The 16,202-nt window shown below is 46.1% G+C and overlaps 1 protein-coding gene across 1 annotated transcript in view; it reads right to left on the bottom strand.

The window, feature by feature from the left end:
• Positions 1 to 234: 234 nt before the first annotated feature.
• The window catches only part of GREM2 (gremlin 2, DAN family BMP antagonist), a 54,963-nt gene continuing 38,995 nt past the window's right edge, over positions 235 to 16,202 (bottom strand). Inside the window, exon 2 of the mRNA XM_038761427.1 lies at positions 235 to 1,718. Within this exon, the coding sequence (XP_038617355.1) occupies positions 1,190 to 1,717 (528 nt within the window). The 5' untranslated portion in view covers position 1,718 and the 3' untranslated portion in view covers positions 235 to 1,189. The remainder of the gene's footprint in view (positions 1,719 to 16,202) is intronic.

The following is a 16,202-nucleotide window of genomic DNA, read 5'->3' on the forward strand; positions in this document are numbered from 1 at the left end:
TTCCATCCACGAGAATCTTCGATAGGATTCTCCCAGATAAGGCCTTCAGGCCAAAACACAGATTCAGGCTCACACCTCTGAAACATTTCTGGTGCTCCTGAGCCCGGAAACATCAAGTACTCTGTGGCCCATTTGCCCAGGATTTGGGCCCGTGGATCTAATCTCCCACCTCCACCTCCTGCTCCTCCCTGGGATATCTCTCCCCCCATCCCCCCCACCCCTCCCCAACCTGGGACTTAGGACTCCGAGTTTTCCTTGGTTTTAAGAGTTTAAAAAAAAAGAAAACGCTCCTTCTCCTATTTAAACATCTTAGTAGTTGAGGCAGCTTCGATGCTTCAGGGTGACCTCCAGTGACTTTCCAGATTCCCAGCCCTCTCCCCGGGCCCCTCGGCTTGAGGGTGGGGGGGAGGGCATCGGCACCCCACCGGAGGATGTGGTGTGGAGGGTTGCTAGGCAACAGGAGCCCGGCCCTGGTCTCGGACCGATCCTGAGCTTCGCTCCCACCTCAGAGGCCCAAGCGACACGTGAAACAATACATGGATAGGGCGAGAATAATACTTCTTAACAGCTCTTTTACTACGGGTCGATTATAAAACCAGCATGAACAAAGAGACCCTCTGTGTCTAGGCTGCAGCTGGGGCTGGGATAACCCAGGAGGGGCTTTTGGGGAGTGGCGGTGGGGTGGTGATGTCCTCCCGTCCGCTGTCCTGTTGGAGGCCTTTGGCCTCCTCTTAGCTCCCACCGCAAGTCAGACGTTTCCATCTCCCACACCCTCTCTGCCTCCCCCGCCATCCACTAGTGTCCGGCCCCCCGAATTTAGAAGCAGAAAGCAGGGCCCCCCCCGGCCTGAGTTTCTTTGGGGGGAGCAGAGGGGGGTCACGGTCGGAGTGTCGGATCCAAGATTCCTTTTCCACACAGTGGAAATGATTAATGCTGGACTGAAAAGCACGTGGCTTTCGGTGTCCCCTTCCAGAGGATGGGGCTTGGGGCCAAAGACCACCAGTCCGGGGCAGTGGGGACCGCCCCCTCTTGTGGGGGTGGAGGGGGTGGGGAAGGGCCCTCGGTGGGAAATGGGGTACGGTCCGGCGACAGCAGCGAAACCGACGGGAAGGAGCGAGGGGGCAACGGAAAGAGGCCTTAATGCTGAAGGGGCGCTGCTCTGGGGGCGGCCGGGAAGGGGGCGAAGCGCTCACTGCTTATCCGAGTCACTGAGGTTCACTGAGATACAGCGGCACTGTTTGACCTTCTGGATCTTCTTCAGTCGGAAGGGCGGGTCGAGGCCCGGGCATTCGAGCTCGACCAGCACGGAGGCCAGCCTCTGCGGCTTGCAGAAGGCGCAGGACTGGAAGGACTCTTCCTCCTTCTTGACATGGCGGGGGATGTAGAAGGAGTTGCACTGGCCGTAGCAGAAGCGGTTGAGGACCGTACGGCTCCGGCAGCCCTCCTCGCTGACCGTCTGTCTTAGAGGCTGGGTCTTGCACCAATCGCTCTTCAAGTACTTGCGCTCGGTGACTACCAAGGCCTCTTGGCTGGAGGCCAGGACCTCCTTGACCTGGTGTTGCCAGCGCTCCGAGTTATTGCCCCCTCCTCCCCCTCCGCCGCCGCCCCCGTCCTTGTAGGGGGAGGGGATGGCCCCCGCCGGGCGGCTCTTCCGGGCCTCAGACGCCCTCAGCAGCACCACCGCCAGAGTCAAGGTCAGCCGGAGTCTCCAGGTCATCCTGCAATGAGAAGGAAGATCAGTTATCAGTCTGCCGGGGAGCCCTGACCTCCCGCTGGACCCTCAAGGAGCTTACGTTCTACCCGTCGATTAGTCAGTCAGGCGATCGTCCCTGTTGAGCACTTACTGTGGGCGGAGGACTGTTCTAAGCACTTGGGAAAGTCCAATATACCAATAAACAGACACACTCCCCAGCCACGACGAGTTTGGAGGCTTACTCTGTGCAGAACACTGGAATAAGCACTAGGGTGAGAAGCAGAGCAGATGGGTCGATAGAGCCCAGGCCGTGGGGTCAGAAGGACGTGGGTTCTCACCCCAGCTCTGCCACATTGCTGGGTGACCTTGGGCGAGTCAGTTCACTTCTCTGAGCCTCAGTTCCCTCATCTGCACAATGGGGATTAAGACGGTGGGCCCCATGTGGGACACGGACTGTTAAGCTTGTATTCTTTCCGGTGCTTAGGACAGTGCCCGGCACATGGTAAGTACTTAACAAATTCCACAGTTATCATTATTATTATTCTGCTTCACACTTCCAAGCATTCAGGACAGTGCACTCCACTCAGTAGGTACTGAAAAAATACCTTCAGAACTATCGCTGCTGAATGCTCTCTGTCTTTGCTTCATCTAATGCAACTACTGTATTTTTTTGGATCATTTATGTATTTGTTCATTTGTCCTGAAGTCACCTTCCCATCTCCCGGCTTGACGTCAGAGTCTCCAGGAGGCGAAATGTCCGTCTGCTCCATTGCAAACTCTGAACAACACCTGCCTAGCCAGGGGCCACCTACACAAAGGTATTTCATCCATCTTTTTGTTTGCTTGGTTGACAGTGAAAAGGGCAGGTAGATCTGAGATTCAGCCACAGGTGGAGCGAAGATTGGGTCTGATTTAATTACCTTTCATCTGCCCCAGAGCTTAGCACAGTGTTTGGTCAGATAGCAAACTCTAACAAAGACCAGAAGCAGTGTGACCTAATAATAATAATAGTGGTATTTGTTCAGTAATAACTATTTGCCAAGCACTGTATTAAGCACAGGGGTGGGTACAAGCAAATCAGGTTGGACACAGTCCCTGTCCCATATGGAGCTCACAGTCCCGATCCCCATTTTACAGCTGAGGTAACTGAGGCCCAGAGAAGTGAAGTTATTTTCATTCATTCAATCGCATTTATTGAACGCTTACTGTGTGCAGTTGGGAAGTACAAGTTAGCAACAACTTGATTTTGCCTCAGGTCACACAGCAGACAAGTGGCAGAGCCGGGATTAGAACTCATGACCGTCGGATTTCCAGGCCTGTGGTCTATCCAGTACTCCTTGGTGCTTCCCTAGTGTCTAGAGCACTGGCCTGGGAGCCAGAGGGAACTGGGTTCTCATCCCAGCTCTGCCACTTGTCTACTGTGAAACCTGGGGCTAGTCAGTTCATTGCTCTGGGCCTCAGTTACCTCATCTGTAAAATGGGGATTAAGACCATGAGCCCCATGTGGGACATGGACTGTGTCCAACTTGATCAGTCGGTATCTACCCCAGTGCCTCATATAGTGAGTGCTTAACAAATAACAAATACCAGAAAAACACACACACACAATTCTCAGGATTTCCTGAGGGGATTGGAGATCTGGGTAGTTGAAGTCCAAAGAAGTGGACAGAGGAAAGGGAAAAGTTGAACATGAGTGAATGGGTGGAGGTAGGATGGGGAGAAGATGATTTTCTAAGTCTTTTGAGGGAGGGAAGGGAGGAGCAGATGGAGTTGTTTAAAAAGTTCTTAAAGAACTTCTCGCCCATATCCTGCTTTCCATGCATGCCCTTACATATGAAAACAGTCACACTTCCAACTGGCTCACAGCAAACTTTAAATATTAGTCCCCTGAAGTTTACATGTCTTATTATATTTGGTGAGTGATTTCGGATTCTCTGGGGTCCTTTAAAAGCTTTTCAGTTCAGTTTTAGTAATTTCCTTTATTATTAACATTCTGAGTAAACATGACCCAAAACTTTGGAAGCCCCAGCAGGAAAAAGTTACAGAATCCAGTTTCTCACATCAGTCACAAGCCAATAAAAAATTCCCAAGCCAGTAAAAGCTCCCCTTTGCCTCTCGGATGGGTCAGATAATCCCTGCGTTCATTTTCTCCTGATCTTTTGCGGAGTCAACACTGACAAACTGTCTTCTGTCTCAACTGGGGCAAATAAGTTTTGAGATCCCAGAGCTGGATTTGGTAGATAATAGCACACATCTCTAGAGCACTCTGTGAATCTGCAAATCATTTGGAAATCATCTTTGGAAGTCATTCTTTACAGGAAATGGAAGGTGATTGAAGCTGAAACTCATTTCTCCCTGGGGCTCTACTTCTCCCCTCTCCTTGTCTGTCTGTCGTTCTCTCGCTCTCTCTTTATATATATATATATACACACACACATATATTCTGTCTTTGCATGCCTCTTTTTTCTCTTTTCTCTCTGTCTCTTTCTCTCTCTGTATCTCCCTTCAATCTGTCTGTCTCTCTTCTTTCTGTTTTTCTGTTTCTCCCCTAACTCTTTTCTCTCAGTCTGTCTCTGTGTCACTTTCATTTTCTCTCTTTCTCTTCTCTCTCTCTGTATCTCTCTTCTCTCTGTTTGTCTCTTCTCTCTCATTTTCTCTCTGTCTCTCTTTCTCCCCTCTGTAGCTCTTTTATCTCAGCCTGTCAGTCTTTATGTCTCTACTCGTTTTCTCTCTTTCTCTGCTTCTCTCTCTCTCTATGTATATATATCTCTTCTCTCGGTCTCTCTCTCTCTCTCTCTCGTTTTCTCTCTGTCTCTTTCTCTGTTTTCTCTCTGTCTCTTTCTCTGCTTCTCTCTTTGTATATCTCTTCTCTCAGCCTGTCTCTCCGTGTCGCTTCTTTCTCTTGTTTTCTATTTCTCTCTCTGTGTATCTCCCTTCTCTCAGTCTGCCTCTCTGTGTGCTTCTTATTTCTCCAGTTTTTCTCTCCATCTTTCTGTTTCTCCCTCTGAATTCTCTCTTCTCTCAGTCTGTCTCCTTCTGTGCTTCTTCTTTCTCTTGTTTTCTCTCTGTGTGTTTTCCTCTCTGTATCTCTCTCTCTTCTCTCAGTCCCTCTCTGTGTTTCTCTTTTCTTGCCATCCCTTTGCCAATGAATCCGCGGTATATATCGAGCACTTCCTGTGTGCAGAGCACTGTACTGAGTGCTTGGGAGAGTTCAATACAATAGCGTTGGTAGACATGATCCCTGCTCTCAAGGAGCTTACAATCTATCTTTCCGTCTCTCTCCGTGTCCCTCCTTTTTCTCTCTCTCTGAGTCTCTGTCTACCTCCTTATCTTTCTCCCTCATTATCCCTTGACAGTAACTCCCAAACACTGTGAGCCTGTTGTTGGGTAGGGATTGTTTCTATTTGTGGCTGAATTGTACTTTCCAAGAGCTTAGTACAGTGCTCTGCGCACAATAAGCGCTCAATAAATACAATTCAATGAATGGCCAAGGAGGGTCAAGGAGGCAATGGACCTGTCCTAGCACTTAGCTTACCAAAGTCTCCTGCTCAGATGGCAAAGGATTAGAGAACCAAAACTAGCTGGGAATCATGTTTAGAGTTAGGGTCACACCCAAACCTCCAAGCAAATTAATTTCTCAAGGAAATATGGCCAAGGGAGAAGTGTCATGCTTTCCCCTCATCCAGATCACCCGGCCGATGTCCTCAATGGGTCACTTCCCCAGAACTCCATTTTCTACCCCACTAATTGTGTCCGTAGCACGTCTCACCTTGATTCTGTAGGAGGTGTTTGCAGTCTAGGACAATCAATCAGTGGTATTTATTGAGCACTTACTGCATACAGAGAGCACTGTGCAAAGTGCTCACTATTGTACTGTACAATAGAGTTGGCACACTTGCCCCTTGCCCACAAGGAGCTTACAGTCTATTACACAATCTATTGTTCAGGAGAAGGAGGGGAAGCAGGGCCCAATCATACCTGATGGGTGTTTCAAAATACTCTCTTCCTCATGAAGGAAGTTTGGGGGAAACTTAGGTATTGAAGTCACTCTCCCTCCCTCCCCATCTTCTCAATCCTGAACTTGGAAGCTTAATTGCCAAAGGAGATAGGGGCTGACACACCCTGTCCAGGTGTATGTGCATATGTGTGTGTGTATGTTTATATAATTCTATTTATTTATAATGATGCCTGTTTACTTGTTTTGATGTCCGTCTCCCCCACTTCTAGACTGTAAGCCTGGTGTGGGTGGGGATTGTCTCTCTGTATTGTCTCTCTAGACTGTAAGCTCCTTGTGGGCAGGGAACGTGTCTATCGGCTCTGTTGTGTTGTTCTCTCTCAAGCGTTTAGACCAGTGCTGTGCACACAATAAGCACTCAATAAATACTGTTGATTTATGGAATCAATTAAGAGCATTAACAGAAATCTAACTGTAAAAGAAAGTAAAAGATGGAAAACTTTAGCCACAGGTAGGAACCAAGGGCCTTAGAAACAATCACTCAATCAATGATATTTACTGAGTGCACAGAGCACTGTACTAAGCGCTTGGGAGAATACAATATAACTGGTGGTGGACATGTTTCCTACTCAGAGGAGCTTAGAGTCTAGTGGAGGAGATGGGCATTAAAAGAAATTATAAAGGAGGAACATTAATACCAACATGGAAGTAGAGTGTAGAATGACCTTGGCAACTCAAGTGACTCAGAAGAATGGGCTTTCCACTGATTCATCTACTTTTCCAAGCGACACTGCCCGATTGGAAGACCAAAGCCCACTTTCTTCCAGGAAAGGTTCATTTCTTCTTGGAAGAGTCAGACGGTGTCCACAAAGCAACTCTCCACCTCAGAGGAAATGAAGACTGGCATCAATTTCTCCTGTTCCTGAACTCCAGGTGGGTCATTGAGCAGAATGATTTTTGTGTGCTTTTCTCCCAGGGTAGGGGGACAATCTTTAGGTAATGGCTTCCAGGGTACTGTGGGTAGCGATCACTTCCCCTGCTTTATCCCTCCTCTCTCTCTACTGTAAGCTCACTGTGGGTAGGGATTGTGGTCTACTAACTCAGTTATACTGGACTCTCCCAAGCATTTAACTCAGTGCTCTGCACACAGTAAGCGCTCAGTATATATGATTCATTGATTGATTGGCTGATCCCTAAATCTGGGCTCTGACTAGTGAGTGAGTATGAGCAAAGGGAGGACCACACTGGAATGGGAATTTGGAAATTTTGCTTTCCATTCATCTAGTTGCCCAGGCTGATGTCCTGAGTGAGTCACTTCCCAGGGATCCATTTTCTCCTTGATGAATGGGATTCACGGTACTGCCCACTTCCATTCTATGGGGACTTCATCGTCATCATCATAATTGTTAAGTACTTACTAAGTGCCAAGCACTGAATGAAGCACTAGGACAGAAAAAGAAAATTGAACACAGTTCTTTTCCTGAATGGGGTTCACAGTCTAAGGGGAAGGGAGAAAGAGGTATTGTGCTGCTATTTTACAGATGAGGAAACTATCTCAGAGAAGCAGTGTGGCTTAGTAGAAAGAGCACAAGCATGGGAGTCAGAGATTATGGGTTTGAATTCCAGCTCTGCTACTTGTCAGCTGTGTGACTTTGGGCAAATCACTTCACTTCTCTGTGCCTCAGTTACCTCATCTGTAAAACGGGGATTAAGACTGTGAGCCCCATGTGGGGCAACCTGATTACCTAGTATCTACCCCACCACTTAGAACAGCGCCTGGCCCATAGTAAGCGCTTAACAAAACACAAAACATCATAAAACAAAACAAAAACAACAACAAAACAAAAGCCATGATCCCTTCCCACAGGGAGTTTACAATCTAGAAGGAGAAACAGACTTTCACCACACCCTAATTCCCAAACCATCTGATTAAGGCTGAATTCCCACGTCCTGGAATTCTGACTTGTTCTCCAAGCCCCTGCTTGGAAGTTGGCCTATATTTCTGGACCGACGAGGAATGTTGGTCAACAACTGCCATTTTTTTCCTTTGAATCCTTTCAGCAAAGAGGCATCTTTAGCTTTGAATCCAACTTCCTGCCCCATGCTGAATAGATGCTGAATATAGAGTTCCATCGCCTCTCGTTCACTGGGTTGGCTCCATCTCCTCTCTCTTCTGACCGAGTTTTAAAAATGCTCAGACACCTAATGAGCCCCTGGAGAATGGGGAAGTCCGACGCGCTGGTAATTTAATTAAAACAATAAGCCCCTTGCTATAGCCAGTCTGTACTCTGCCTTCTTTTTCATCCATATTGACACTTGATGCTAATACAGATGAATTAGAAGGCCAATGCAGTGGCCTCGGATGAAGGAAATAAACACTATTTGCAGACATCTGAGAAGCTGAAAACCATGTCGACGAATCTGGATTTAATTATAACAATTTGGGGGGAGGAAAAGAGGGTATTGGGGATTTAATAATGATCACACAAACACACAAAAAACGTGCAGGATGGTGATAGCTTTCTCTCTGACTTCTGTTCTCTGTGATAGTTGCCACTGGAGATCAGACTTCCAAAAAACAGGTTCACGCGCTAGTTTTCTGAAGGCAAAGTTGGAGACATAGCTTGGCCTAGTGGTAGAGCGTGGATCTGGGAGCCAGAGGGCTTGGGTTCTAATTTCAGCTCCACCACTTGTCCGCTGGGTGACCTTAGGCAAGTCACTTTACTTCTCTGTGCCACAGTTATCTCATCTCTAAAGTGAAGATGAAGACTGTGATCCTCATGTGTTTCAGGGACTGTGCCCAACCCGATTGTCTTGTGTCTACACCTGCACTTAATACAGTGTCTGGCACCTACTAAGCACTCAACAAATACCACTCATTATTATTAGGTTCCTTGGGAAGACAGAGCCACAGTCTTATCTATCTTCCTCCTTGGATGTCCCTTCTTCTCCCACTTATATTTATGCTTCTCTATTATGCCCACTTAGAGCTGTTGATCTTCCTCAATGCTCCCCTTGAAATGCATGCAATCATATCCTCGTTTTGAAAAACCAGTGACTCAACCCTCTTACTCAAAGAATAAAGGTGACATGAATTGGACTGGCGTGGGTAAATAGCATAGGACTGACTCCTGGAGGAAATAAGGAATTGGGGTAGATTTCCCAACTGTCTGTAAGCTCCTTGTGGGTAGACTACAAATGAACCATGCTCTATTGTATTGTATTCATTCATTCATTCAATCGTATTTATTGAGCGCTTACTGTATGTAGAGCACTGTACTAAACGCTTGGGAGAATACAGTGCAACAATAAACAGTCACATTCCCTGCCACTCTCCCAAATGCTTAGTACAGTGCACTGCACATAGTAAACGAAGCAGTGTGGCTCAGTGGAAAGAGAACAGGCTTTGAAGTCAGAGGTCATGGGTTCAAATCCCAGCTCCACCAATTGTCAGCTGTGTGACTTTGGGCAAGTCATTTAACTGCTCTGTGCCTCAGTTACCTTATCTGTAAAATGGGGATTAAGATTGTGAGCCCCACGTGGGGCAACCTGATTGCCTTGTATTCCCCCAGTGCTTAGAACAGGGCTTTGCACGTAGCAAGCGCTTAACAAATACCATCATTATTATTATTATCATATGCTACCAGAATGATTGCAAGTAGAAGTGGGGCATTCTGAGAGAGAGGTGTCCATGGAGTCTCTATGGATAGAAGACGACTTGTCAGCGTAAGACAAGATTTAATTCTCCTGCTGGCTAAATTGAGATCACGTTAATACCAATGCAAGAACTCTGCTCTCCAAATATACTTCCCAGTCCTCTCTCCTACAGGAAGGCAAATCTGGGGCACGTTCCTAGAATGTGTGAATGGCAAATTCCCATGCAGCAGACTGTTAGAGTCAAGGAGAAAAGGCTTCCCCACTCTTAGGAGTTCATCGGGTAATGGTGTGGAAAGAATTTGGGGTAGAACCGATGTTATTTCATTTAATGCTGTGTGGGAACTGGTTTAAAGAGGGACCAATGGGCCAGGAAACAGATGTTCTACAGAACTAAAGTTGTTTCAAACAATATTGAGGTGGGAGGTGGATGGGCTATGTGATGTCCTGGAGTTGTGCCAGAGGCCGCTGTTGCTGCTGCTGCTGCTGCTTGGGAAAACTAGTGGAAAATTGGGATCTCTGGATAACATCACTGGAAGGTAACGCAGACCATGTCTTGGTTCAGGGGAGAGTGGCCTTGGAAAAGCAGTCCACAAAGGGATTTCCTGATTTCCTAAGCACCGGGAAGCAGCATGGCGTAGTGGATACAGCCCGGGCCTTGGCATCAGAAGGTCATGAGTTCTAATCCCAGCTCCTCCACTTGTCTGCGGTGTGACCTTGGGCATGTCACTTCACTTCTCTAGACCTCAGTCTCCTTTTAGGTGGGATTAAACCCTACTCCCTTTACGTGGGTTGTGAGCCCCATGTGGGACAGGGACAGAGTCCAACCTGATATCTTGTATCTTATCCAGGGTTTACTACAGTGCTTAATAATCATAATTAAAGTACTTGTTAAGTAAGTGCTTGCTGTGTGCCAAGCACTGCTCTAAGTACTGGGCGAGATAGAATTTAATCAGGTTGGACAGAGTCATTCATTCATTCAATCATATTTATTGAGCTCTTACTGCCCTGTCCCCCACGGGGCTGACACTCTCAATCCCCATTTTACAGATGATGATAGTATTTGTTAGGCACTTACTATGTGCCCAGCATTGTTCTAAGAGCTGGGGTAGATGCAAGGTAATCAGGTTGTCCCACGTGGGGCTCACAGACTTGATCTCCATTTTACTGATGAGGTAACTGAGGCCCAGAGAAGTGAAGTGACTTGCCCAAGTCACACAGCTCTTAAGTGGCAGAGCCGGGATTGGAACTCATGACCTCTGACTCCCAAGCCCGTGTTCTTTCCACTAAGCCACGTCACCCAGAGAAGTGAGGTAACTTGCCCAAGGTCCCACAGCAGATGTGTGGTGGAGCCAGGATTAGAACCCAGGTCCTTCTGATTCCCACTAAGCCATGCTGCTTGGCACATAGTAAGTGCTTGACAAATACCATAATAATAATAATAATAATAATAATAATAATAATAGCATTTATTAAGTGCTTACTGTGTATAAAGCACTGTTCTAAGCGCTGAGAGGTTACAAGGTGATCAGGTTGTCCCACGGGGGGCTCCCAGTCTTCATCCCCATTTAACAGATGAGGGAACGGAGGCCCAGAGAAGTGAAGTGACTTGCCCAAAGTCACACAGCTGGCAATTGGCAGAGCCAGAATTTGAACCCCTGACCTCGGACTCCAAAGCCTGTGCTCTTTCCACTGAGCCACACATAATCATAGGACTTTCAATCTAAGAAGGCAAGAGCACACACTTGAATCCTCATGTCACAGATGGGGAAACTGAGACACAGAGACATTAATAATGAGAATAATAACTATGGTATTTCTTAAGTGCTTACTATGTGCAAGGCACTGTACTGAGCGATGGAAAGGTCACACAGCAGGCAAGCAATAGAGCCGGGATTAGAACCCAGGTCCAGGCACGAGGCCACACCGTTTCTATAAGCAGATTTGAATAAGCAGGAGGAATTACAATCACTTTTTCTTTCATTTCCTTTCCCTTCACGGGAGGGCTTTGTCGGAAATTAAACGGGGCTGGGATTTATGGGTTAAAGCAGTACGCTTTCCAATACAATCCCACCGCCGGAGGGAAAAAGAGTAGGGGTCAGTGTGAGATAATGTCAATTTGGAGCTGAACATCCTGAGTTTTCCCCTCAAGTTTGGCTCCAGAGAGAGCAATAAAGGAGAAGAGTCATTACTGCAGCTTTTTCGTCTGTCTGAGGGAAGACAATGCGTGGGTATTTGCAGCGTCTTGGATGCGTTTCAAACCAACTCTAATTTTTTTTTTTTTGCACAATTCCCCATCCAAAGCAGAAAGAGGCCACCACTAAACCACACCGCTGTTGTTAAATTACTAGGTGTTGACTTCTCTGACTTCCAGAATCTTGAGCTCCCAGGCTAGAACCGTGAAATCTTGCCCGAAATGGGAAGTTGAGAGCGGACCTCCCATGTTCCTTCCCCACTTTTAGTCCACAGGCTCTGAGAAGAAAAGTTGGAAGTGAGGTCACCCAGTGGCTTCTGACCAAGGAGGTGAAGTAGCCTTAGGCCAGAGATCGTTCATGCACTCATTCATTCATTTAATTGCATTTATTGAGCACTTGCCATGTGCAAAGCACTGTACTAAGCAAGTGGGAGAGTACAGTACAGCAAACAGACTCATTCCCTGCCCACACCGAGCTCACAGTCTAGAGGGGGAGACAGACATTAAAATGCATAAATAAATAAATGCATAAGTAAATAAATAAGATGAATAAATAAATAAATATGACTGAGAGCCCACAATTCTCAGGGATTGATGGACAGGTGTTATTGAGACAGATTCCAGGAGGACACCTGGGATGAAGAGAAGTAGCGTGAAGCAGAGAAGAGAAGCAGCGTGGCTCAGTGGAAAAGAGCCCGGGCCTTGGAGTCAGAGGTCAGGGGTTCAAATCCCGGCTCTGCCACTTGTCAGCTGTGTGATTTTGGGCAAGTCACTTAACTTCTCTGTGCCTCAGTTACCTCATCTGTAAAATGGGAATTTAGACTGTGAGCCCCCCGTGGGACAACCTGATCACCTTGTAACCTCCCCAGTGCTTAGAACAGTGTCTTGCATATAGTAAGTGCTTAATAAATGCCATCATTATGATGATGATGATGATGATGATGAAACTGGCAACTCTTGCTCTACCAAAATTCCTTACCGGATGACCTCGATTCTGCCTAAAAACGTCTATTTTCAAAATCTGTGGGAATATGCCAAGCAACTCCTGTATCCTGCGCTAAGCACTTGGGAAAGTAGAATTGATAGTTTATCTTTAATTGATTTACTTATATTAATGTCTGCCTCCCCCTCCAGACTGTAAGCTTGTCGTGGGCAGGGAATGTGTTTATTGTTCTAATGTACTCTCCCAAGTGCTTTGAACATAGTAAGCACTCAATAAGTAGGATACAGTGCTCTGCACACAGTAAGCTCTCAATAAATGCGATTGAATGAATGAATAACTAGTAATATCTCTGTCCTCAAGGAGTATATTATTGTAGTAGAAATAATGTTATTATTATTAACAATGATAATAATAATGGTATCTTAAGTATTTACAATCTATTAGGTGGAGAACACTTGCTAAATCAGTCAATCCTATTTATGGAGCACTTACTATGTGCAGAACACTGTATTAAGTGCTAGGGAGAATATAATACAACGATAGGCTGGGAGCTCATCTCTAGAATGTGAGCTCATTGTGGGCAGGGAATGTGTTTGTTGTTGTATTGTACTCTCCCAAGCTCTCAGTACAGTGCTTTGCACAAAGCAAGCACTCAATAAATATGATTGAATGAAAAAATAGACACATTCCTTGCCCACAGCGAGCTTACAGTCTAGAAACAAAATGCTTGGGAGAACGCAATAGGATGAATTAACTTGATCCTTACCCTCAAGGAGCTTATATATATATTACATATAACAGTATATAAGAAATATTTTTATAAGGAGCTTATATATATATATATTTTTGGCTAGCGTGTGATGAGAGAATTTAGACACTTCTTCCAACGCCAAATTTTCTGGGCTCCTTGAAATAGCGTTTAACATTAGAGTAGATGGATTTTTTTTCCCCTCTATTCCTGGACCTTGTGCAAGGTGAAAGCTGTACTGACACTAGCATTGCGTCAAAGGAAGGACCTTGTGAAAGCTCGTAGCTGCCTTCGCATACTTTAGCATTCCAGAGGTTTGGGCCGCACAACAGAGGCCTGGCCTACTGAGATATTGGTCCAGGCAGGACCCGAGTGAAGAAATCAGGGTGAGGATTTTTCCCACAGCAGCAGGAGAAAGAGCCTTCAGCAAGAAATATTGGCGTGATTATGGAGAAATCCAAGATTCTTTCTCAAGAATTGTGTAATTGATTGAGAAATTCCACATCGTGGCTTAAGGGATGCCAGGGTAAGGAGCAGATCTATTGCTGAAATACCCGATGAACTCTGGACGGATTCAGAAGCCAAGTGATAGGCCGAAATGTGTTGTGCCATCTTGCCCCAGCTGGGATCAGCTCTTAGAACAGTGCTTTGCACATAGTAAGCGCTTAACAAATACCGTCGTTATTATTTCACTGACTGCTCGTTTGGTTCGGCATTGCCCGATTGGCTCATTGTCGCCAGCGTGGTTGAAGGTTCTGCTGAAGGGGAGAAAGTCAAATGGTGAAATGCATCCTTGGCTTCTCGAGAGCCAAAGCACGTCAAACACGTGGTGGGCAGGGAATGCATCTGTTTGTTATTGTATTGTACTCTCCCAAGAGCTTAATCAGTGCACACAATCAGCGCTCAATAAATACCACTGAAAGAGTGAATGAATGAATTGGATAGTCTCTAAGGAAGATTCCCTCTGGACTGTAAGCTCACTGTGGGCAGGGAATGTGTCTGCCAACTCCATTCATTTAATTATATTTATTGAGCACTTACTGTGTACAAAGCACTGTACTAAGCACTTGGGAGAGTACAATGCAACAACAAGCAGACACATTCCTGCCTACAAAGGGCTCAAAGTCTATTTTATTGATCTCTCTCAAGCACTTAGCACATTGCCCTGCACATAGTGAGCACTCATTAAATTCCATTGATTGATATTCTGTCACTCCATTGATCAATAGCCTCATATTTGTTAAGCACTTACTACTCTAAGCACTGGGTTGATACAATCTAATCAAGAAAAATACAGGCCTGTCCATGTGGGGTTCACAGTCAAGGAGGAAATACTGAATCCTCATTTTCATCCGAGGAAACTGAGGCACGAAGAAGTGAAGTGACTTGGCCAAGGTTATACAGCAAGTGAGTGGAGGAGCCAGGGTCAGAATCTAGGTCCTCTGGCTCCCAGGCCCTTGCTCCACACACAGTAGGTGCTCAATAAATACAACTGATTGAAGGAGCCAAGCGAGGCATGAGAAATCAGCCCTTCTAATGATTCTCTTCCCTGCATCCTCCAAGAGCACAGAGAAAAGGTCAGAAAAATATGATCTGAAAGAGGGGTTGAATGAAAAGTGAAGAAGAATCATCAAAGATTAACAGAAGTCCATTTCGGGTGTGTGACCTCTTCAACTTGGCATACTATATCCTCAGCTCTGGACAATTCTCACTGAGAGAACAATGATGGGATGAAAAACAAGAGGGGTCATCTTCTACAACCGGGTGGGAAAAGGCTTTCCAAAGCCAGCAACCAAATCTTGCTTTCTCCAGCTTAGAAATTTCACACTAGGGATTTTCCAGTGGGAAGTTACAATCCTTTCTCTGGGGACAATATATTGCTGGATGCGAATTTTCTGAGAATGGATTTCATGGCAGGTCTGCTAGGTTTTGTTAATCTCCTTTCTCCTTCACCTGAGCCAAGTTCCTTTCAACTCCCTCAAGTCAGGGAGAATAATAATAATAATGATGATGGAATTTGTTAAGCACTTATTATATGTTAAGGACCCTTCTAAGCGCTGGGATAGATACCAGCTAATCACGTTGGACACAGTCCCTGTCCCACATGGGGCTCACAGTCTTAATCGCCATTTTACAGATGAGGCAACTGAGGCACAGAGAAGTGAAGTGACTTGCCCAAGGTCACACAGCAGACAAGTGGTGGGGCCGGAATTAGAATCCAGAGCCTTTTGATTTCCAGGCCCCGGCTACTTTTGCTGCCCAGCTGAAGTGTGTCAGAGGTACTGACCGCTGCTTGCTTCTGTAATGGTAAATCAATCCATCATTCAGTCAGTTAATGGTTTTTATCGATTGCTTACCACGTGCGGGGCACTGTACTAAGTGCTTGGAAGAGTTTAATGCGGTAGAGTCACAAACCCGATCCCTAAGCTAGTTTTCACCTGTTCTCCTAACTAGCCTTGTCATAGCACAGACTGTTGGGGACAGAGGGGAATTGGAAGAGTGGGGATGACTCCGTGCAAACCATCGCCACTGTTGCTGAAATAACTGAAGGGCAGGTTCTGCTAGCAACAGACAAACCTTCATCCTCTTAACCACTGGTCTCTGAGCAGTGTTCACTGTCATAGCGAGAAAGAGCGTGGCTCAGTGGAAAGAGCATGGGCTTTGGAGTCAGAGGTCATGGGTTCCAATCCCTGCTCTGCCAATTGTCAGATGTGTGACTTTGGGCAAGTCACTTAACTTCTCTGTGCTTCAGTTACCTCATCTGTAAAATGGGGGTTAAGAATGTGAGCCCTCCGTGGGACAACCTGATCACCCTGTAACCTCCCCAGCGCTTAGAACAGTGCTTTGCACACAGTAAGCACTTAATAAATGCCATCATCATTATTATTATTATAGAGACCATCTCACCAAAGGCAGCTTCGTCTTGGAGCTAAAGGTTCACTCTATCTCTACTGTTAAGTGAAAATGGAGTCTCATTCTGGAAAGACTCCAGAGCAATTAGAATCCACACAACTT

Source organism: Tachyglossus aculeatus, chromosome 19, assembly GCF_015852505.1.
Source record: "Tachyglossus aculeatus isolate mTacAcu1 chromosome 19, mTacAcu1.pri, whole genome shotgun sequence".
NCBI lineage: Eukaryota > Metazoa > Chordata > Mammalia > Monotremata > Tachyglossidae > Tachyglossus > Tachyglossus aculeatus.